Source organism: Prenolepis imparis, unplaced genomic scaffold, assembly GCF_030444845.1.
Source record: "Prenolepis imparis isolate NDT839.2.m4 unplaced genomic scaffold, iyPreImpa1.0 SCAF_8, whole genome shotgun sequence".
NCBI classification, from domain to species: Eukaryota; Metazoa; Arthropoda; class Insecta; order Hymenoptera; family Formicidae; genus Prenolepis; species Prenolepis imparis.
Genome location: NW_028141166.1, coordinates 12673299 through 12697662, shown reverse-complemented (window position 1 = coordinate 12697662; position 24364 = coordinate 12673299). Strand labels below are relative to the sequence as shown.

The 24364-nt window shown below is 42.9% G+C and overlaps 2 protein-coding genes across 3 annotated transcripts in view; one reads left to right on the top strand and one right to left on the bottom strand.

Moving 5' to 3' along the window:
* LOC145939685 (uncharacterized) overlaps positions 1-24364 on the top strand; it is a 206575-nt gene that overhangs the window by 167329 nt on the left and 14882 nt on the right. The window lies entirely within an intron of this gene.
* Hasp (Hig-anchoring scaffold protein) lies at positions 2864-7726 on the bottom strand. The gene is made up of 5 exons (XM_083043714.1): positions 6173-7726; positions 5963-6093; positions 5647-5887; positions 4732-5548; positions 2864-4457 (listed from the first exon to the last, which is right to left on the bottom strand). Exons 1-5 carry the CDS (start codon positions 6960-6962, stop codon positions 3206-3208), a joined length of 3231 nt encoding a protein of 1076 aa, XP_082899840.1. The 5' UTR covers positions 6963-7726; the 3' UTR covers positions 2864-3205.

Below are 24364 nucleotides of genomic sequence, written 5' to 3'. Positions count from 1 at the left end.
CACGTTTTTTCGACAGCTCGCAAATTTCAATTTTGAATCTGGACGTGCGAGCACGGTTTTGCGTCACGCCGTGCACGCGAATTCGTATCGAATTAGTGAGCATATGGGATTAAATTAAATTAGACCCGAGAGACGAAAAAAACATACGAGAAAAGCATTCTTCGTGAGAGAATAATGAATTAATAATTAGCCGTGGTAGATTTGCCAAAACTATATTTCGCAAAGTTGCAAATTAAATCGTATTAAAAAGGAAGGCATTAAAGAGTATTACAGATAAAATATATTCGAGCTGACAATGAGATGCTCTTGTTTGTTACGAATTTAGGAAATTTCTCGTGAAATTTAAAACGTGTATAACAAGCATCGGTCAAAATTGTTAATTGTAGCAAGTGTATGACTTAAAAAAAAAAAATCTTTATGAAATCAAAATATTCTAGTAATGCATCTAAATATATTGGAAAAAACTAGAGGTATTAATTATGATAAGTTATAATATAATTCTCTTCTAAAAAATTATCTGAAATTATTAAAATTATAAAATTAATTTTTTCAAAGTTATTCATGTTACGTAATGTTTATAACTTTTGTAGAGAACGTTGTTTTTTATTCACAGAAGCGAACGTAGGATTCTGTAACGAATTTCGAAATAACAAGGACATTTTTTTTTTTATTCCGCTCAGAACTGGATGGACAGAGGGAACTTTTATAAAATAGTGGCTTTATAGTACAGGAACGCTACTTGTAGGAAGCTAACTGACCTACCGGTCAATTGTCCATTCAGTATACAATTGAAAGGCGTGCGGCAAACCCTTTTCCCGAGTTTCTCTAATCTATTCGAGCAACGCGGTCAGGCACGGATTAGTTTCATTCACAAACTTGTGATGGTGAACAATGGGGTTTTTTGCTACGTTTATTCGAGCACGGTTATCTAGGCAAATCCTCGAGCGAAATACCGGTAGATTTCATTAAGCTTTAGTCAGCGGGCAATTTCACAGCGGCATTGACTGCGTCTAAGGCGACACTTGGCAAGTTGAATTGGCAGGAAGCCCGACGCCGCTTAACTCTTCTTTCAATGAGATTATCGTCGGTTACTCGGGTCTGCTCTGCCACTGAGCCCGACTTCATTCGCATTGTCGTGAGTTACCGGCGACGACTATACGACACGACAATTCATGATGTCGACGGGGGCGAAATGCGAGACTAAAAAGCTCAATCCGAAAGGAGCCAAGTATTTGAAGTGGATAATCGATAGCAGTTGCCGGAACTACGAGAACGTTCTTTCGTTCGGATCGCGCTACTTTGTCGTGAATTATTGCCATTAATTGCAATTAGCGTGATCTACGCTCCTTGTATTTCGCTGAAAGACCTAATTAGCGGCGAGAGTATTATCGATAATCGAATGCAAACCCCCTGTAATTGTTACACGAGTGCTCTTCAGAGCTTTTCGAAGTGGTCTCATTACGCCTCGGGTAGCGAGGTTTTTGCGATCTGTTGCCATGCACGTGCTTTTCATTATTCGTCATTAACATACTTTGAAGAGTTCTAACGATATGAGCTGTCCGTGTATGCCAAAGGTTGCACGTGAGAAGGTTCTAATGGAGATTGCCGACTCGAACTAGCTGGCAGCCATTTACCACGAGCTCCCTCGCGTTTAGCACGTTTAGCACCGGTCAACTGACCGCGTAATCATCGCCGTATGAGCTGGAATAATGCCAGGAACGCGCGCAAAGTCTAAGTGAATTAGCCGTGCATGTTACGCGGCACCTTTATTTTTCTCCCGCTTGCTTTTCGTTGAGCGCAGGCGCTTTAATGGTTCGCCATTTACGGGACGCCGGGAACAATGCCCCCTCCGATGTATCGATTTTCGTCGGTTTCCGAGAGTACCTTATTCGGCGTAGCTCTCCTCTCGGCGAGTCGACACGATATTGAAAATTCAAATGCACTCGTCGCGGACGAATATTCATCAAATTCGACCTAGAAAAATTATCACACGGTTCTGTTACGAAATGTCTTTCCACGAATAATAATTTATACATCGCAAACTGGGAGAGAGGATATATTATCTCGATGATATTCTAACAGATCTGTCATTAGTCAACGCCAATAATTCGTGCGAAAGACCTACGACGATGACTTGCGCGTTTCGCGCGTAAATCCGGTTTCAAATCGCATCGAGAGCGAATTTGAATATAATCTCTTCTCTTTTGACAAGCGCGTCGTATTCCGTATAATGTATTATCCATAGGTGTCTCGCGATTTTTTCCTTACAATGACGAATGCGCTGGGCGGTCGCGATTAATCTATTTAATAGAGATTCCGAGAAGAGCGGTGCGTAAACACGGTGGGACATGTTAACGAGCGACGCGTCGCCCGATAGCATCGAACACGAGCGTTTCGCTGAGCATTCACGAATTATAATTGGCCCGTAATTAATGACACTGTCGTTATTGACAGCCGGGTGAACCAGCATGCGCGCGTCGCCGCGCGATAATGCGAGTTACTCGTCTCGACCGCGCCCCTTGATCCCATTTCGGGCTCCCGGCTTATTTTTAGGCTTAATTGCCCCAACGTGTTATGGCATAATCACCGTCACGGTGGTACGAACCAGATCGTGAGATATCGCGCGGCAATTGCGAATGTTTACGATCGTACCCGCGCCTCCTGGTGATCGGATTGCCGAATAATTTTATGAAGAACCGGTGCACGCAAGATAAATAATTTGGAAAAAGAATTTAATGACATCGCTGTGTGTGTGTGTATGTGTGATGTAATGTCTCATTATATCCAAGTGTTGCGAGAATCGCAATCTGATGTTTGCACCAGTTTGCGACTACTATACTTAAAGCTTGCGCAACACGGAATGTGTATTCGATCTGATTTTTATTTTAACTCTCGTTAAATAATTTACGAGCACATATCTAATATGTACGCGCGATTATACAATAAAAGATTTATCATTTATCATTTATCTTTTTTATCACATTTATTGACGATTTAATAGGATGCTTGCGATTGAATGTGGTGGATGTACGGACGCTTGCATGGAAAAGATTTATTTTTCAAAAAAGCGCGATACACGTTTACAGAGCGTATCGACGAGGGACAACGATTATAACTATTGTATAGTGTATACACTCGCCTAAAATCGATTGATATCGGTAAATAACTTAGTAAATTCCGTTAATATCACAACACATTATTTTCCTCACTTGACCTCGTACGCGCCGAGATTTCCCTTGCGCCTTTTCGAAGAGAGCCAGCCCGCTGTGTGGTTCATCTGATCGAGAGATCGCTTCACGTTCGCCCGATACTCGTCTTCGTAAGCGTTGAGATACAAGTTCTTGAGGAATATTTGATTATCCAGCTCGGAAGGCGGCAGGAATCGTTTCGAGCGGCTCTGCTGTTGCGCCTGCAGCTCGTCGAAGGTGAATTGTTTTGATTTTGCATCGTCGGCGGACTTCCTCCAATTCTTTTGATCGCCGAGCGGCTTTACGGACAGAAGGTTCCTCTTTTGTCGCGGCGAGCCTCCGGCATCTTCCGAGGCATTTCGTATTCGCTTGCTACGGTGCTTCGGTGTTCCTTCTTTGGCCGGGATCTCGTTGTCCAGTACGGCGGCGTCGTTACTCGGGATTGTCGATGATTGATTATTGTATGACTCGACCTCTTTCGGCGCCGGTGTCGTGTTGGTTTCTACGACTACGCTCTCCTCCGTCGAGGAGTTCAATCGATTCTGTATGATATGTTTGAAAAACGCGTACATCTCGCCGACCGTGAAACTCGTGCCGTTTCTCACGGTGAACTTGTCGATATTCATCTTCTTGATTAGCTCTTCGGTCGCGTTGCGCGCCTCTAACATCGACAATTTCTCGGTTACGTAACTGTTGACGAACTCGTAGAAGCCCTTGTAATAATTCTTCCGGTGTTTCTTCTTGTCCTTCCGCTTCTCGGCGTGCGACAGACCTTTCTTCTTCGCGTCCTTCCGGATCTGCTTTTCGTTCCAGCGTATGGACTTGTTGTAGAATCGCATGATTCGTTCGAACTCTCGTTTCAATTTAATGAACTCCCTCTGATTGCGTATCTCGAAGTCCGAACGGCCTTTACTGTTGTTTCGTCGCGATTCCGCGAGATCCACGTGGAAGAAATTCTTGCTCATTGCGTTCAGTAAATCGTGCATAGTATTATTGCTAGAATTATTCGGTTGTCTGGCGTCCATGCGCTGCAGTTTTCTATATACCATCTTGAGAAAGTCGATCATTCTCTCCTCTCGTAAACGGGATCTATTGCCGTGACCAGCATGCGTTTTCCAAGCCGATGGATCGGTTGCATTGGTGTTGTTCTGATAATTGATACCGGATGCTGGCTTCGCCTCCGATTTATGCTTGGCATGTTCGCGACTTCGATTCATCTCCATATGCAGAAGCTTTTTGCCCACTTTACGGAAGAAATCAATGAATTTTCTGAAACATTAATATTTAATTTTTATTTTTAACGATGTTTTATATATATATTTTTTATTCTTTTATATATAATTTTTTAATTTAATTTTTTTAAATAAGTATTAATTATTCTTAAAATAAAAATTATATTTAAGGAAATAATAGAGAAATAATGTAAAAATATTCTTAAAAAATCAAATTTTTGCAAGTATGAATTGACTTCAAGTTATTTAATCTTTTACTTTTTAATCAACGTTCAACAAAGTATAAGTTTTTATCGATAATATCTACTCACTGTAACTTCAAGGTAACGTTGTAATTCTGAGTAACATCGTCGTCCACTGATCTACGTCGTCTGCTCCATCTGAGTCTAGGATGTTGTCCAAGAATGCACTTAGGCAACTCCTTGGGACTCCATGAACCGCCTATGCACGTCGCACCGGCCGGTCCTTCATCGAGAACGTAACCTTTGTCGCAGTCATACATAATCTGTTTGTTGTTAACGATCTTTCTGACGTATGGCCTGTAATCGTAAACTCCCATATTGCCGACTAAGAAAACTTTGCCATTTGGAAGGAAGCCGGGAAACGGGCAGAAGACTTGAACGCAATGCGGTATATCGCCGATCCAGTTGCCGTAGCGACACTCTACGGATGTGGAAGCGTTCAGAGGACCGCCGCCTACTAGCTCAAAGCCATCCTTGCACTTAAAGACCGCTTTCATGCCGTGGTCCATTTTCGGTGCAATCACCATCCCGTTCTTCGGACTCTTCGGCATCTGCTTGCAGCGGGCCGGCGAGCAACTCGGCACTATCGACCAAGTACCGTTGTTGCATAACACCGGCGTGCTGTTGGCGGCGAATTCGTAATTCTGAATGCAGCTAACGAGAAGTCTCTCGCCGTGTTCCACCACCGTAACGTTGTTGATATGATCTCTGTCGTGGCTGGCTATGGTGACGTGACCGTTTTCGATCTGCGGGACGACGCACGGTGCTAAACATTGCGGTAGAGGATAACGCCATTTACCGTCTTTTTGACAGACGGAAGAAGTATTGCCCTCGAGTTTCATGTGATCCTTACAGCGGAAAATTATGCTGGCGCCCATACCTGTGCCTGCGATCGCGATCATTTAAGGAAAAAAGAAAACTTGTAAAATACTGCTTACGTACAATTTAATTTATAGTATCTGCTTAATTTTATATGAAACACACCGGCCTCAATGTTTTCGATCCAACCGTTATACAGTACGCCAGGTAAACCGCAATTGATTTCCTGGCAAGTAGGCGTCTTTCCAGTCCATTTTCTGTCAGCACCGCAACGTCTCGTTGCTGCGCCTACAACGGTAAAACCGTACTTGCATTCGTACGATACGATGGAATTATACGCGTAGGAGGTGTAGACAGCCTTGCCGTCGACTGGATTATCCGGCTTCGGACACTGTACGGACGTGACCTACACGAGATATGTATTAAGCACGTTTCTGAGAAACATATTTCAATTTTGACGTTTTGATTATTAATTTCTTACTTGAACGCATTGCGGCAACTCCTTCGGGATCCATGTTCCGTCGGCCAGGCAAAATTTTTCCGCTTTACCAACTAATTCATAACCCTCCGAGCAATGATACGAAACGCGACAATCATACGTGTAACATTCCCCTTAAAAGCAATATTAATTGATAAATACGAGTCTCCGTACCGAATTGTAATATTGAACATATTAATCGATTGCACTTACCAGAGTGCCATCCGTTAGGAATGTCCGGAGGTGTTCCGCAGCTTTGAGGCTTGCAAGTGATGTCTGGCCCGAACCAGCTTGCGCTACCTTCCATTAGTAGACATTTCGCTCGCTTTACCCCCGTTGCCATGTATCCGTGATTGCAGAAATATTGCACCGTACTCTCAAGATCGAAGGTCGTCTGCTCCGACGGAGCGTTGTGGCGTGCATTCGGAATCTTTGGTGGTTGCGAACAGAAGGAGCTGGAATCCTTCTTACAGGACGGAGTGGTCCCGCTCCACTGACCGTCGGCGCGACACGTTCTTTCAGATATTCCAACCATAAAGTAATCGGTATCGCAGGCGTAATGGACTCTATCCCCGAAATATCTTCCGGTGACAGTCATTACGCCGTGATCAATCTCGGTCAACACCGGACATTCACGTTCGGGCTTGATGCATGACATTCCGCAGGCTCCGTCGCATCTGCATTTCTTCTTCTTGCTCTTACAGTCTTCGTCGGTCGAGCATTTTCGCAGACACTTCTGACCCATCAGTTCCGCCTGCTCCTCGTCTCTCGGACACATGACAGAGGGTGAGTTTCGCGGATTCTTGTAGATCCGGCCGTCGTCGTCGACCTCGGGTCTCGTATGATAGCCTTCGTCATCGTCATCGTCCTCGTCGTCATCATCCCAGTCATCGTCGTCGTCATCATCGTCGTCGTCTACGGCTGCTTGCTGCCGAAGCTTCGATTCTGATGTGAGAAACTGAGCGCACAGCAAAAGTAACAGAACAATCGCGCTTGGTCTCATTCTGATCGAAGAAAAGATTTCTAGATTCCGCGAAGATTCACTGGAGATACTTTAACGGTCGGACCACACGACGACACCTGGACACGACGGGACGTTTACATGACCGCTCGACTATCCGAACTGACCATCTCACTCGGAGACCTACGAAGAGCCAATGCCGTGATCCCTCAGGTGCGCACGATCACCCATCGAAGTGCACCAGAAGTCCCGCTCAGAGCACCGTTGAAGTCATCTCGTGTTGCAGGGACGACGTTGTTTCTCTCGCGAGTGCGACTATTAATCGAGCCCGGCTCTTCAGCGTCCGGGAGGATTAGGAACTCTCTCCGTCGGTCTCTCTTGCTGGAGTGCTCTTCCGCTCCTACTGGCTCCACCTCGCTTCCTCTCGTTCTATCCTGGAAGCTTTTTTCTTTATTGTACGGACTGCGGTCCCCCGCTGACGGGAATTCGCGAATATTCGCGCATCTCGCCGCGCGCATCCTGCCTGTTCAATACATCTCTTGATTCTCCCAGCTTCCAGCAGATGGCGAGGAGAAACGCGGATAAAAACATTGAAGGGTTGCGCAGCCACCCACTCTGGCCACTCATCTCTTCGTGATGGTCTTCAGATATAATGACAGTTGCAAGCGAACGTTGTTTTTAAATCGAATTTTAATTTCTAATTATTATAATAATCGAACTTTGATTGTAATTATAATTGACGAGAAAATTAATGTAGCGGTATGTTCTCGATGTGCTTTACAGCAAACTACTGATTGAAATTATAAAGCTTTAGAAAGTTTTTTTAATTTGATTCTCAACTTTAAACTTATAGTCAAAGAGATCGTTAATCATTTTCCAAAGTAAAAAGTGTCTGCTGTGTAATTAACGGCTATTAAACTTTCATCGCGCGTTCTTCATTGCTTCAACATAGATTGCTGAAAAAAATTCCTCGAAAAATGCATAAGAGGCAAAAAAGACGAGATAGAAGCTGAACCGAGCAAAAACGCGGCGTCGCAAAAACGGTATACGTTGTCGTAAAAATTACAGCAGGGAAAGGTGTTAACACTTCTCGAGGTATACAACTGCACACGCGCGAGACAATCCTAAGCTCCTCGAGCACAATACACGCAGCGGATACGAATTGTCTCTCTAAAAGCGTTCGCCTTGGCCTCTCCTTGGCTTCTCCTTTTTCGTGCGACGTGCAACAAGTGCACTTTGTCTGTTCAAATGTTGCCTGAGATCGTTCACCGCGGTGACCTCATGATTTCGAAGTTAGGAGGACGAGAGACGTCTCATAGAAAAAATTTGCAATTTTCAATTTAACGGCGCCACGACAATCTGCATGACAAAGATAGCTATTTGCTTATCTTGGCGTCGAGTAGCGAACGAGTGAAAAATACGCGCGTCTCGCACGAGCGTGGGTAGTAGCCGGGAGATCGGTTTTCATCGGACAAAGTCGAGCCTATCTCCGGCCTGTGCTTGTTAGCCGTCACGCTACCAAGATAATCCTCGATCTCTAAGTCAAGCATCATTGTTAGGGTAAGCCTATGTCAACCATTGTCTTTGAAATGATAGCGATCAATCGATATGGTTCAATGCCCCGGCAACACTATAGGTGATCCTCCATCTCATGATCAATCGCTCTTCATCGTTCTTGCACCGTGTCTCCAGAATATCTTCATATGTCTTATTCAAATGAGACGTTTTCGGATAGCTCTCATTTGAGTGAAAAAAGAACAATCCGCCGAGAAGATTCGAATATTACATGCGATATGTACTGCAGTATATTATTTTACAAAAATTTTTTGTAAAAAAATAATTTCTATATAATATTTCTTATGCTTAGTACTTATAAAATATTTAAATTAAAAAAAAAAATAATAATAAATTTATTTAATATATGTAAAAAACATACATACATGTACATTTACAGCGAAAGTTATCGTTAATATTTTTTTGAATTGATTACAATATTTTTTTTTACGTACTTATGTCGTTGCGGTATAAAATGACAACTGCGTTTTTAATAAGATTGGTTCTGGAGTCATTCAGTGTCAGGGCCATTTCCACAGCCGGATTGACAGAGTGGCAGCAACTCGGTAGCTGAGAATGGGAGTGGCTGGAAGACAAGAGGACAGCTCGTTCAAAGACATTCTCGTGGCGCTTCTTCGCAGTGTAAGGAATGAAGGAAAACAGTGGGTCTCAATCATCATGTGACCAATTTTACAAAATACCGCTTTACTTTCTAACGTGATTAACCGTAATCTCTATAACTTCTCTTGCGGGAGAGATTTAGTTAAGGGTACACAAATTAGAGTAACGTCAAGAGGATTTTTTTTTAACAATACAATACATACATATATCATGAGAGACTCTGTTGTCGAGTTTCTTCTAAGGATGTCTCTTTTCGTCCTCGATGGGCGGCACACGCCTCGTCAGTTTTAGAAACCAGAACCGACTATCAAAGTGTCGGTTTACTGTTGCGTTACATGACATTGCGTGCTTCTTTTCATTTTTCTTTTCCCCGAAAAGCTCGAAGAACGGGTCTCGCATCCCGACTCTTTAGGCAATTTTTTTCATTCTATTAATTTTTTTTTAGAGTTGCGCGAGAGTCAAGAATACGAGAAAACATGACTGGCGAAGTTTCTCGTTAAGCTTCTCCCGGAGAGTTTAAAAAGGTCTAAGAAGTACGGCCGTAAATTCGCAGAGTGTTTCACTTTTTTTCAATTAACTTTATCCGCGCCGGATGTGGAAAAGTACGAAACAAAAAAAAAAAATAAGAAAAAGAAACCCCGACTCTCGGCAAAAGCTACGCGTTTCTGCTCATTCTGCAGCTCGTTACGCGACCATTATCCCCAGTCTCGCGAATCCATTATTCTCTCTTCAGCCTCTCGAAGGTTCTTTTGCGATTCGCGCACCGTCCACATGACGCTGCGGAATAATGGTTTACGGTCGTTCCCCGGGACCGACGAGAATCTCCGGACTCTGATCGCGCGCATACATACTCGTCGGCTCGCGCATAATCCGGTTGCAATCTTTCGCACTCAATCACGAAGCAAATGACGCCAGTTGGCGTTGGTCTAGAAGAGGCAAAATTACAGAATGAAATTGATTTAAGCAGACGCCTCCGGGGATATGCAGAGAGTTTTGCCACCGGACGTTTCGGCTTATGGCCGATGATTGCCCGTCCTAGTGAGTTTCTACACATTTATCATACGACAAAGTAAAAATTCAAACAAGTTACTACTGTTCAAACAATTGACTTTGTCAATTTTTTGCCTTGTTTTATTAATTGTTGAAATTATTTAAAATAAAAGTTTATTTTTGTAGGTAAATATTTATATCTGCTCTCGATTAAAATATAATATGTATTAAATTATTCGTCAAAATGTCACACACGCGTATTTGCTAGTCAATGAAATTTGTATGTTTCTATCGTCGAAAGATCACTTCTTATCGTCCGATAAATGTCCCGGTGCAATCTTCCGTCGCCGATTGGCACTTAAACTTTCTTTTAACTGCCAGCATCCACTTCGGATGAACGATCTCGAGCACTCTCGGGCATTGCGGAGGCATCCACGTCGTCACTTACTCATTGGATCTTTATGTGCCGCTGACGCTGCTTTGTGCGCGAACACGCTGGTCACCGAGCGCGTTCATTTGACAGATGCACCTACGCTTGGCGAAGCTCTCTTTCAACGGCTCGATACATGTCATGCTACATTTGACGGATCGCAAGCGAACATTAAGAATTATTAGACAACACTTTTTCAAGTTTCCGTCATTGATGAAATAGCGTAAGGAATTTTCGACGTAATCAAGAAGCGCATATTTCGCCTTTTTTTCTACGGAGAGAATTATTGATCAATTTAAATTTAATATGCACAAGTTGGCACAATTTAAAATATTTTCAGCGATATTTAATTTATCCCCGATTATATAAGTTTTTTCTCGCGATAACGAATATAAAATTGAAGCGAATATAAAACTTTCGACTTTACTGCAAACTTCTACAGGAGAATTATCACTGTTAATCTAGCGATAAATTTTTGTCTATATTTCTCTTGTAGAAGCAATAAAAAGGATTAATATGTTTTATCGTCGTGCAATATACATAATTCTGCAATTCACGAAATGTCAAGATAACAATCCTCACGAGATGTGTGAATCGTTGCCTTTTTTTGAATACTGATTGCGAAAAATACGGGGATTTTAACGGTACCAACAGTAAGACTGCAATAAAGTCGCGTTTGCTTTTTGCACTCTCGTTAATTCACATCGCATATTCGGTGTCGCAATTCGCATTAACTCATCACGTTTCGTTTAGCACGTTATTATCTCTTTAATAAACCGACAATTTCAAAAAAATATTTAAAGCGATTTTTTTTCTCTTCTCTCATCGCTAATCCTAATTGATGTGTTTTAGCATGTCGAGGAACAATAATAAAAATCATGCATTTAAAACATATTTTTAATTAATTCTCAGTAAAAATATATACTGCAGATATTTAATAGCATGTAAAAGATTACATGCTATTAAGAATAACAGAATTTCAAAAGTCTGCATCACAGAATGCAGATATCACGCTAATTTTATTTTATTCTTAATAAAACCTATTAGCCGATTGCAAATTTTTTATGTTTTGCAAAAATCTTTATAATGCGAAATATTTTATATTTCAAGCCAAAAATTGGCTCGATAAAGGTTTAAATATATAACGCGTATCTTGGAATTAAAAGCCGTTCAATAAATATTTAAACAGTACGAAGGGTTTCTCTCGTTTACGTATCGTTCTGTCGATATCAGCGTCGTAAAATTCGTTCGAAGCGAAAAAGGAGGAGAAGAGAATCAATGAAATGCTTTCTGCCGGATGCACATTGCTGCCCGGATTCGTATGCACACTGCGCCGAAGAACTCTCCTGAGAGTTTTAGGGCACTTAAATCGATACAGGTGCTTCCTTCGGATGTTTCCAGCGTTATCTGCATGACCCGGAGCTGTTAGCCAGCGCGTATTCATAAATATTTGATGATTGTTTCTCCATTTAGCGCCTGTTCGCGCCCCCCAACCTCACTGCATCCCAGAGAGATCGATTTTATTGAACCCGAGCAAGTCTTTCGCGCATTAATGTCAACTTTAATCTTCGCGTTATTTTTCAGAAACTAATTGACAAATGTAGGTACCTCGAATTTTACAAATAATATTACGAATATTAATAACTAATAACTAATAACTTACATAATTATTATAATATCAGTGACATTTTTGTTAAAATAATGTGGCGAAATATTGTCCATATCAGAGACTTTGGGTTCATGAAGTTATCTCGTAAGTGCTATAAACCTTGTAATTCCGTTTTAGCCTCTCGAATATTACGCGCCATTTAACCTTCTCAGATCGCGTCAAAATCGTCGCGTTATCTAAGATCGAGGCATCGAGGCCGCATTTTACGAACGAGAACGTCTCGGTCCTTTCCAGCATTATTACTATTATTACTTGTATACACTGGTGCGCAGTTTAATGGAATTCCGGTCTTTACGATCGCTCGAGAAAATCGTATCCCCAAGTCACTTTACATCCGGTTGTAAACCGATGGAATACCCGCCCGTGAATATGCCGCGGTCTTTCGCGCGCTGCCGGATAACGAGTGAGTTTTATGCGTATCTTTAATGACGCCGCTTTCCATTAACAAGTCATAATTGGCGTTTTTATCGATCGCTATCGCGTGTCTGCTCGCGCAAACCGAGACCGTCTTATCTCATGCACGAGTCCAGGATTGGTAATAATAATGCAAAAAGGGCACAAAAATCCAAATCGAGAAGTTGATTTTGCATCTTTATTACGGGCAGTAAATAAATAATTAAGATTTTTTTGCACCAACATGCCAACAATATTTTCGCGCTCTGTTAATAGCTCGGTGACATTATGCTCGCTTTCGGATGCGAGTTGTGCAACATACAAACGCTACTTATTATAAGATGAAAATTTTATAGCCTAGAAAATTATTTTTTTTTTTATAGAAAATATCGTTCAAATTTTTACATAATAATTTCTTACGTAATAATTTAAGATTAAAAATTAAATAAAAATCGATTGATATATTTTTTTGTTATGACTGTATATAAAAATTTTCAAGTTGTATTTGCATAAATTACGATGCTTTTCTTATCTGTCATTTATGGTTGTAAAAGTTTGTCTGCAGATTGAAAGAATTTTTCTCGAGATGCGATATGTAGTTATCAGAGATCTTAATCTCTCACAGTATCCACCACTTACAGCGACTAAATTTATTATACCGGTAGTCTTCCTTTGCCTGCCTTTTGCCAGTCGACGGTCGTCGTCCACGTGCCATCGTCGACGACGTCACATCCGTGCACGCGTTCGTGCAAGAAAATAAATCTGAATGGCTAATTATGGAGACAATGATGCGGAAGACTCGATAAAGACCGGAAGGAGACGGGAAAGTTTTCGATATCACGCGTGAGACTCTCTTCCGCATCGTAATTACGACGAGCTGATCTTTCGCGACCGGATGATTGTCGCTGCGTGTAATAATAATGATAAACAAAGATTGGCGTCTATTTTTTTGCTCAATTAACAAGCCTTTTTTGGCAGTTTAAGAAAATGGCATTTTTTTAAACTTCACGATTAATTGCGTAGTTGTCTGTCAGATGGATTTTTTCTCCTTTGGTTGCAAAAAAGTGACGCATTCTTGGTAGATTATCGGCATGAAAGACGCAACGGGGAGGATTACGTCTTTCGATTCAAGAATACGCGTTACCTCCCTGCAAGTCCCCGAGGGTTGCCCTAAAGGGGATGCCAAGAAAAAGTAGCAGCGAAAGCCCAAGACGCGCAGTAAAAACCGTCCTCCCGCTTTGTGACGGCTTAATAATTGTACGCGCGGCATGTGCAGGCCGGTTTCAGGTGGCTCTGCGCAAATCTGCGTTTTATGTGGCGGTGCATAATTACTATCATCGTGCACTTCACGGTGCTCCAGTTCTTCGGACGTTGAGGGTGGGAGAGCGGATTCTCGCGAATTTTGTGGTCGAGAACGTCGAAAAGCACCGACGTGAAAGAAAACCTGCAATCAGCGTGTCAAAAGGCAGAAACTTTCACCCGCCGTGTATTCGTACACGTTCTTATTGCTCGCAACGATTTCGTTACGTTCACGGTACATGGGGCTTTATATAAATTTGGGCCACTATAACGAGAAATATTGATTTGCATTTCTCTTTCTCTCTGTCTTTCTCTTTCTGAAAAGTCACTGAATTCTTAATTAGGAAGTTATGTACCGGAATGAGATTAATTTTTTTTTGTAATATTGTTGAGCATATTTTTGTTGTATTGATACATCATAAAATTTACAATCCGCAACGTAATTAAATATAGAATATATAATAAAAAAGTAAATATTATATAAAGAAGAGATGACAATAAGAGAAATAATAAGGAAAATAATAATCAAGAGAATAATAAAAATATAGAATAAGACAGAAAGAAGTATATATATATTTGTAAATTTATTCACACATACACAAACGTTCTAGTTAAGATGCACTCTGTTTTACTCTCCTAAAGTATTGATAGAAGATTGAAGAGACATTTCGAGAAACACAGCACGTACGAATCTACTTAACGAGATAGATACTTGACTCCCTAAGCAGCGTGTTATGTTTTATTTCGTCTCAACTGTCACTTAATAATAAATCATTAAAAGAGCCCGCAAATATCTATTCATAAGACCCCGTTCTTGTCGAGTCGTTCCATCAAATGGCGGTTTCCGCGCAGTAGACTGCAGACTGCTACTTTTCTATACTTGGAGAGCTGAAGCTTTATAATCCCAGGACGCCAGAGCGTTACAGAGACAGGTTACGTCGCGTACGTGCGATGCAACGTACGGAGTCGCATATATGCATTTATGCATGCGTTTTACGATCTCTCTATGCATGGATGCAGATGCGGCACGCACAGCCGCGCGCAGTACCGTCCGTAATCTTTTTCCCGACACTCTCGTAATGGCCGGAATTGTGAATTCAATTGCTTCTGAATTGGACGCACAGTCGGTGCGCGCTTCGTAAGAGGTCCGGTCCGTCGAATGCAGCTTAAGGCACGTAGCCGAGCCGTTGAAAGGAAGCTGCGCTGTCAGGAGAGCGTAGGTGCATCCGTCAAATAAACGCGCTCGCTACCGAGTCGCACAAAGAGAGAGGTTTACGTATAATAAAACATATTCATTTTTATTGCTCCCGCGAAAGAATCGTAGGTAGAAATTTATCGCTACATTAATAACGACAATTTTCCCCATAGAAGTTTGCGGAGGTAAAGTCATACATTTTACACTCGCACGAAGGATTTTATATAAGGACGGGTCGATATATATTGCCGAAACGCGCGTTGTAAATTGTGATATATAAATCTTGCGCAAGTCTATATTAAAATTGATTAGAGGTTTCGTACATGAAAAAATACAAGAGATCTCGTGGCACATTGATAACTCTTTACGATACCTCGTCGATAACGAAGCTTTAACGAAAGTGTCATTTGATAAATTTTAATATTTATGATGCTCATAACGCGCTTACTACTAATATTAGACGCCGGTCACATCTCTCTCCCCCTTCCTATGGTTATCTACATGTGTCATCTCCGACTTTGCACACTTCCCGCATTTATATGCGCATCATTAAACTTACAAGTCCCATGCCACTTGTGGCTTTCGTCGTTCCCATAACGCGTTTCCGCTTCCGGCCGACACGTGCAGTTCAAACCTTATCTAAAGTTATAGTGTGAAGTTTCGCAACCTTCTCATGTGAGCTCCTTTAAAAAGCGAAATATACCTATATTAATTTATTTTACAAGAGCAATTAATTGCAGAGCGGAGTCGGAGATTTTCGAAATTATTAATACAAGAAAAATGCATTCACTTTGTCGATGATATTCTGTGCGGCGAGGCGGTAATTAATGGCAGCGGTTATTAAACGTCGCCGTGTTAATGATCCTTACTTGTCAGATATGCGATTAACGTATACGCGATCGTGGACGATTACGCTTCGTTAAATTGAAATTTTGTCGGTCGATGTCCCGCGATGTTTTCAAGCTACGCGTCGCTGCGTCCAACGATTTGTATTAACGGACCGTTAATTAACGTCATCTCATTGAAACCGGTTCGCTTGTCGCCGTCACACAACGTGTCCGGCATTCACCGCGAATTTACGTGTAATCAAGTTAAAATATTATGATTAAACGAGAGCATTATGCTGATATCGATACTTAATCTGCTACGAGTAATTAAAAATGTGTTCGATAAAAATAATTAATAATAATTATTCATATACGACGCATACATATGCACATGATTCGATTAGACCTAAATGTGTTAATAAATGTTAATTTGTCTATTACTGAGACAAATTACCAGAATGCTTATATATGATATAATAAATTTATACATTTACAACATTTTTTTCACCGTATCTAATGTTAAAATTGATATAAATGTATACGTGTCACGAACGAATAATTCGATGAAAGAAATTCTGAGATATCTCGACATATTGGGCGGAGAGGAAAACTACATCAAATTACGTTCTTGCATGAGAATCGAAAACCATCCTTTGATCACGCGGGCCAAAGTTTTTTTTAGGACGAGTAGGTAGGTGCCCCTTTTCGCTTGTTTCGGCGCATCGTTTGTAAGTACGGCAATTTTACTTTTTGTCGCGTGCGCTGCGCTCTTATACCACCGATATGACGTTAATAGCGCGGAGAAAAACCAGCGGCCTGATTCAGCCTCATCAGACAATTTGAGTAGACCTGACGAATGTGCGCGCACGATTCTCCGTTCAAAAAATTCGCCAGCGATTTATGTCGCTCACTCGAGATTTACAGCTTAACGGCTAGCCGTCTCGGCTCTCTCTCTCTCTCGACGTTCAATTTCCGTAGATACACACCGAAAAACAACTTCCCCCCTATGTCTTTCTCACCGTCTCGTCGTGCCCTCGTCACAAAGTTTCCTGCGGCCGGACCCGGAGGCGTAGGCGTACGTAATAACTCCTCGCATAAAAGTTAGACGAGAAGCACGCATCGCGTTTTATCTTCGAGGAGGAGAGTCGACTCCGTCTTTTAACCTTATATAGCCGGTGCACCTGCTTGCCGTCGTCGTACGATAGGACATTTCCCGTAACGTGTTTCTTCATACAAATATATATATATATGAAACTGCGAAACTATCTACCTATCGGCAGTATCGAGGATTTATGATCGCGGTCGTCCAGCACGTACCTGTCACGACATCAGCCTGAATCCTCTTCCTGTTTCTGTCGGACCTATCTACGAATCGCCTGATATGGCGTGAAGTTTAGTTTAGTTCAACAGAAAATTTCCTCATAATAAAAAGATAGTGTTTGTGCAAATATTCGTATCAAATTTTAGGGCTACTCTATCTTTTATTGCTTAGGCTGCGAATATAAGATGACCGTTGATTAAGGATTTTTTGCCTGCGGCAAGAATTGTAGATGAACCGGTACGTGTCAGCAAATGTTTGTTCGCGCACGAAGATCATAGTGATTCGCGAGAATTATAATGAATAGGAAAGAATCAAATCCGTCCCTTTCTTTTCTCCTCCCTTCTCTTCTTCTGTAAAAAGAAAGGAAAAGTTTTCTTTCGTTATCTGCTCACGTGAAAGATTGCGTAGTTCTCGTCTAAATTTTTCCACAAAAAAGATTATCTGCCTCTTTATCAGCTTTTTCCTTATATGTTGAACTTTTCTTAAAGAATAATCTTCGGGCCTAATGTCTGTTTTGTAAAATGGGAAAGAGAATATTTGTGTTAAAAATTATTTACATCCTGATATTCTGTACGAGAATAATAGAATTTTGATAAAAACTGTATGCAGAATTGTATCTGCAACAAAATGAAATATTTTTGCATCATCATTATTTTATAATTTTTATGTTTGATTACATTTTAATAAGATTTTCTTATATTTGTAACTGTATTGTCTCTCTATTATTATTCACGTGGTATTATGGTACAATTAATCGAAAATTTATCGTTCCTTAATTAATGTAGCTTTCTAATTCAGCGCGAAACGCCGTTACATCGCGTCAATAAAAGCGTTCCGGAGTTTAATCTTCCCCCGAGTGACATTATTAGCCGCAAACGAGTGAGAGTTGCGCGCGACAAATGACTACAAATTAGCTATGGCTGCCGGTTAAGTGGCCGGTCGCGGCGCTAATTACGACGTACATGTCAATGCGCCTGGTAATTATGCTACGTTGCAGTCGCACGTAGACCGATCCCATTTTTTTTTCGCGAGAGAATCGTGACTAATAATGCAAGATCGAAAAATCGGTAGTATCGAACAGGTTCCATTCGGAATACACGAAGTGGTCGAACCCTCTCCCACGGGGTGCCGTGGAGGGACGGTCCACCCGCTGATCTGTACCTGTGTTCTTTTAATTGGAACCAGAACCGAATCGCCGAATCGGCTGCAGGTGAATCGCAACGATTTGTATCACTGGCAGATCATTACTCATCCGACCTCGCGCAAGGAATTATAGCGAGTCGCCATTATAACGAATAGGAAAGAATCGAATTCATCCCTCTCCTCCCTCTTCTCTTCTCTCCTCTCCTCTCCTCTCCTCTCCTCTCCTCTCCATGGAAAGGAAGCGAAAAGTTTTCCTTCGTTATCTATCTACACGTGGAAGAGCCCGCGTAGTTCTCGTGTCTCGGTTTTGCCGCGGGAGAGATCCGTCTGCCTCTTCGTCAGCCCTTTTGTTTAATCTACGACTGTTCCGCCAGACGAGGGCGAGCAAATAAGCTGACTAACGCCCAAGATTAATATAATACATCGTTTCGAATTAGCCCTCCGATATAACGAGATTTCGCTCTTTTAGGTCTTTTATTACACTTTACTCGCGTTGCTTTTATTCGTTTGCTTTTCGTCGGACGTCGCTGGGTCCGTGGACTTCTAACGATCCGGCTGGTAAAAGCAACCGTGGTGGGGGATACTTCCCTTCTGGCATATTGATTCACGTGACGTAGGGTTACAGATGTTTCGAGCGAGTTCAGGTGGTGACAGTCGATCGGTTGCTTACACGACGTTAATAAATTAAAAGCCTTGCATAAATAAAATACTTGTACGAGATAAAAAATTCGTGAAATTAAACTCTCCGATCTTAATTGCCTTTAATATTGACCTCTTTGCATGCGCGGCCACTTTTTATTTATGGAACTTAATCTCGTCGATCGTGAAAGAAAAAACCGATCACTGGCCAATCTGGATAAATGCCAGTTTTTGCTCGACAACGTGCTTGTGATACCCCGCGAAAGAATGATACCCGCGAATGATGGGCAACCGCATTAATTCTAATTAAACGGCGTCCACTCGCACGTCCGCGTTGCTCGGTGTCCCGATTATCGTGGAACGTATGAAGAGGGGGATTCGAGAGGGCAATCTGGGCAATCGACCTGATCCAGAAGCCGGGCGAGCAACTTTCACGCGCACGCGCTATAGATCTCGTTGCGCGTGCCTCTCTCTTCTGAATCTTCGCGAACACCTGCGTCGCGTTGCGTGACTTTCATCTCTTTTTTTTTTCTCTTCCAATCACGACACGACCGCGATTTAACGTCAGGCGATTTAGCGTCACGATTGTCAATGCGCATCCGCAGAGTACTCATCAAGGAAAAACGATTATAAAACAATTAGACCGAAAGATACGTTTTAGTATGTCATCTCATATGTTCGATGTACGAATCTAAAATCAGAGTAATTTATTAATTTTTTTCTTTTTAAAATAATTTCGTGCCGAAAGAGTAAAGGAGAGAATATTTTTTATAATGTATGACGCATATTTTAATTTGCGCAAATAATCGCATGTAGAAACCATTACTTCAGTGATTTTTATTTATTTATTAACTTTATTATAATCTAAATATAGTATACGTACATTGGTTATGGATTTTTTATTAAACAGGAAAGTACTTTGGAGCGATGAATTTTTAATGCGACGAACAAATCGCGTGAAAATCGATCCGCGCGACAACGTAATGCTGTGTATGACGATGTCCTCGATCGAAGTAGGTAATTTATTTTATTCGCTCTACGATAATGCATCGCGCTCGTATTCGTTTTTTTTTTTTTTTTTTTTTTTGAAACGCGTAAACAGCCGGCGTACGAAAAATATGGGAAAAAATGAAATGAAATTTTAATGGAAATTCGCGAGAGAGAGAACCTACATATCACGTCAATATTTAACGTCGGTGCATCGAAATTACGGGGTGGTAGAGCGAATCCAATCAATCTCTCTATTACTCTGTACAAATCGTCATCAATAGAAGAGCTCCGCCGATCTGTTTCGCTCGAGAGAATGAATATGTATCAACGGACGAGATGTGCCCCCTCGAAGACCGCTCCCTTTGAGCGTGTCCACGAACGGAACACGGGCAGGTGTTTCGTTCTTCTCTTCCCCTCCTTCCCTTCCCCCATCGCTGAGATCGTTCTCTCGCGTTTATGCGCGCACGTGCTTTATTGCTCCGTCTCTCGGGCACATCTCAGTGACTCTGGTGCTCGTCAATCAGCGAAGGATGCTGGGGCCCGTCTCTTCTCTCGCTTGATCTCCCTCCGTTCCTCTCCGTCTGCCCCGCGAAACTCTTTTTCTCTCGGCGCGTTCGTTCCCTCTTCTTTCGTGCGCGCATATAAGGGGTCACGGCCCACGGGCAGGTGCCCCAAACCGCGGCTCCTCCACACGTGAACGTCCGGATGCATGCAAACTGACAACACGCATTCGGTCATGCGCGCATGAGCCGTTACGTAAATCTTCTCTCGCGATGGACGCCCAACTCTCGTTTCCTGCACCTTCCAGTTTTTGCACGCGAAACTCGATACTTGTCACCGGAAGGCCGTATGTGTCATTGCTATATATCGTGATGACCGAGATCACGTCAAAAATTGATCATATCGTGAAAAATGGCTTTCGTCTGCAGATAAATCACGAGACTTACTTGTACGTCTCGTGTTATTGATCACATCGTTCTTGCTGCAAGCTACGATGAATAATGCATCTCGAAGGATTGTCAAAAAGATTTTTTTTTTTCATAAATGATATCTTTTCCCATATCGTCTATCGCTTGTTATATAAAACTGAAACCTGCTTCTCGTTAGTAAACAGTAATGGTCTTTCCATGTAAAATTACACTTTTCGATATTGCTAGTTGCATCGTGTTTCAAAGTTTCGCGTCACGAAAAATTAATTATTTTAATAACAATATTAATTATTTTAATAACTTACTTGTCTTTGCTAAGTCGGGAACAATAATAAGCGATTTATCGAAAGATGAGGCCTCTTCTCGACATCGTCTCGAGCACCGGCACGAGTGGCTCCTGAAAGAGAGGGTTCAGCTCGTTGCATCAGCAGATGCATCAGATAAACAAGATAAATCATTTTGCTTTATTTTGCAGTACTTAATTAAATTACGTGCCAGATTAACTTCAACATTTTTTTTCGGCCGTAGGTTGTTATCTCTTCGGATTAAGCTGCTGTTAATTTAATTTCTTATACATTTTTAAATTACATCGATTACAACTATCGTTTATATAATGTATTTAATATACGATCGTAATATCGAGAATTTCAGTTTACGCCAATGGCAGCTCTGCTCAGTCTCTTGTCTCCAGATTCTCTCTCGTTCTCTCTGTCCGTCGTCTCTCGTTCAGTACTGTGGAGAAGATAGAAAGAACGAAATAATGGAGACCACCCCTTCCCTTTATAGTCTACTCTAAGGGCTTCCCTCTTCCCACTCGGCACTCGCCGTCTATACCCGAGTCTCCGAATGTAATAGCTCTGACATACACCCACTAGCACACGTGCACGTTCTCCATGTAACGGTCGAACGAGGCTGGACGGGTCTGCGAAGGGGCCTGGGAAAATGACTGGATAATCGACGTACTACCACGGTTGCCTTCGACGCATCGCTCGTCTGTATCTCGAACGCGGGCGGGGTCATAGGTCGTCGCTATAAACCCACCGATGTTATTACAGGTGCATGTGAAGGTACCGCGCTACGCTCTATCGTGTTATGGTACATGTACAAATAAAAAGAGATAGAGAGAGAGAGAGGGAGGGGGAGAGAAAACACGTTGAATCGTAATTCACCCCACCATGCGAATCGAAAATTATACTCTCGCGTGATGCACAATGTTGTTAAGTTCCTTGGAACTTGATGTCTACGGACAGCATTCGTATGTTATTTCGAGAAAATATTCAATGTTTCTCTGCCTTTTCGATCGTTTTGTAAACGTCCAGCTTGCTGCGTCGAGAAATCTGGGTCACCTTGGACCGACAACATGGCCACGTGGCCGTCTCCTAGAGGACGAGCTTTAAGTAGACGAGAAAGATCGCTAAACCCTCATCCGTCATCGGTCGTCGGTCCGCCAATCACGGGCCAGCGCCGGCGGTTCCGTGAGTGCCATCGGCGTAATCATTTACTCTGCGCGTTGATTAATGGTAAATGCAGCGTGCATCTTGACGAGCTTGAAACGCAACACCGGCCTCTCTCTCTTTGCACGTAGACGGGCGCTTTTTGTCCCCGTCTTGAGGAGTCTGACGGACGCGCGCCGTGTTCGGGCTCGCGACAAAGACCGTAAGCGAGTTTATGCCGCGGCCATCGCGGCTTAAAGCATTCTCGATGTTCATTCAGGGAAGTAAGACCATAAGTCATGCGGATGTAGCGACTCGATATGCAGTCGCTAGGACAACCACGCGTGTATGTACGACGAGAGGTCACGCTCTGGCAGGTGGTGGCGCGCGTGACTCGCTCGCTCTCTAGATGCCAGTCCTATTCACTCACACGAGCGAGTTAATTGTCGCAAGGGACGTTGATTTAAGGCCCCACTCGACCGGTCCCTCTCTCTCGAGAGATAATGAGAGGCGAGCCCCGTTGCGGGGACGCTCGGGGAAGCTCGCGTGGCTTAGATTACGTCTATGCTTTATCGAGGGTGAACGTGCCTGAAATTCTCGTGGTCGGAATCTTCGAGACCATGATAACGCGCAATCGTAGCACAGCTTTCAACTTGTCGAGGGAAGTTGTAAATAGTTCACGATAAATCCGGCGTAACAATATGCATTCTTGAAACTTGACGTAGACCGTTTTAAAAAATCGCGTAAGAAATGCGTTTATCCATAGTCGTTTGGTTTGACATTGCGTTTCGAACGACGATACATGCATACCGCTCGCGCGCCTTGATGCCGATACGAAGATGACACTGCCGTGGTTCGTGGCCACGAGGTATTACACCGGGAGCTCATAAATCTTCTTAAATATCTTCTCTATCTGTTCATCATCCGTGAGCGCCGCGGTGCGGTATCCCCGAGTTAAGCCGCGCGTCGTGAAACAGCTGCCGCTTAACAGTAGTTGTAATGGGCATGCAGAGTGCGCGGGAGTGCAATCAGACTTCATCTGGTTGCGGGGTTCTGACCGAGCATACATCACGTGCGCGCGCGCGTTCCTCCGGAGGCTGTCACGAGCGGTTCCCTCATTGTTCCCCGGTTACGGCCCCCGAGGCCATCTCCGTTCGCTCGTTTTCGCTCCATTTCTTCCGTCCTCCTCACCGTGGGTTCAGAGAGTTTTTTGCAGTCGGACCCGCGGCGCGGGGGCGCATTAGCGCTCGGTAGCGCTCGAGGAATTCCCCGAGTGAGTTTCTCAAAGAGTATTCTTTTTATCAAACCGACGGCTACGTTCCTCTTTTTTGCGCCATTTTATCCGCGGTAAGATTAATAGCGGCGATCCGGGAGAAAACGCAGCCTTTCCTTCACTTCGGACGCGCGTACGTGCGAAATTAAAAAATTTGCAGCAAAAGAGTCGATGATGTTTCCCGATATTACGAGTCCTTAAAAAGCAATCGTAAGATAAAACAGAGTTGTAATTGCAGAACAAGGTATTCGCCCTCTCGATCAAACTCGAAGCGCGATAAGAAGCGACGTTACCTCGATCTTGCAACAAGACCTTCCACTTCCTCGCGTACACGATATTCGTGATGCGTCTCGATCGATCGTAATCGAGGTGCGCAAGGCGCGCCGTCGTGCTAAAGGTTACGGAATCCTTCGTGCGGCATTCACCGCATCAGGCTCTCTCTTCTCCTCTCGCTTCCGCTGCGGCATCCAAGACACCAAGGCTACATCGGTACCTCTACCTTCGCCGAGGCGAAGGTGAGCAGACAGAGAGTCTCTCTCTCGATCGAACACGCCGTGAGACACACGGTTGCGATAGCACCACGCTCTTACAGATCTCCGTAACTTCTCCCATTCTGCCTACTCGTCGATCTTCACCGTCTCGTTCCCTACTTCTGCGAGTCGTTTACCTCTCTCATTCTACTCCCTCTTCTCGGAAGAGTCGCGGCACGAGCGTGCAATTGCAATTGCGAAACGGCAC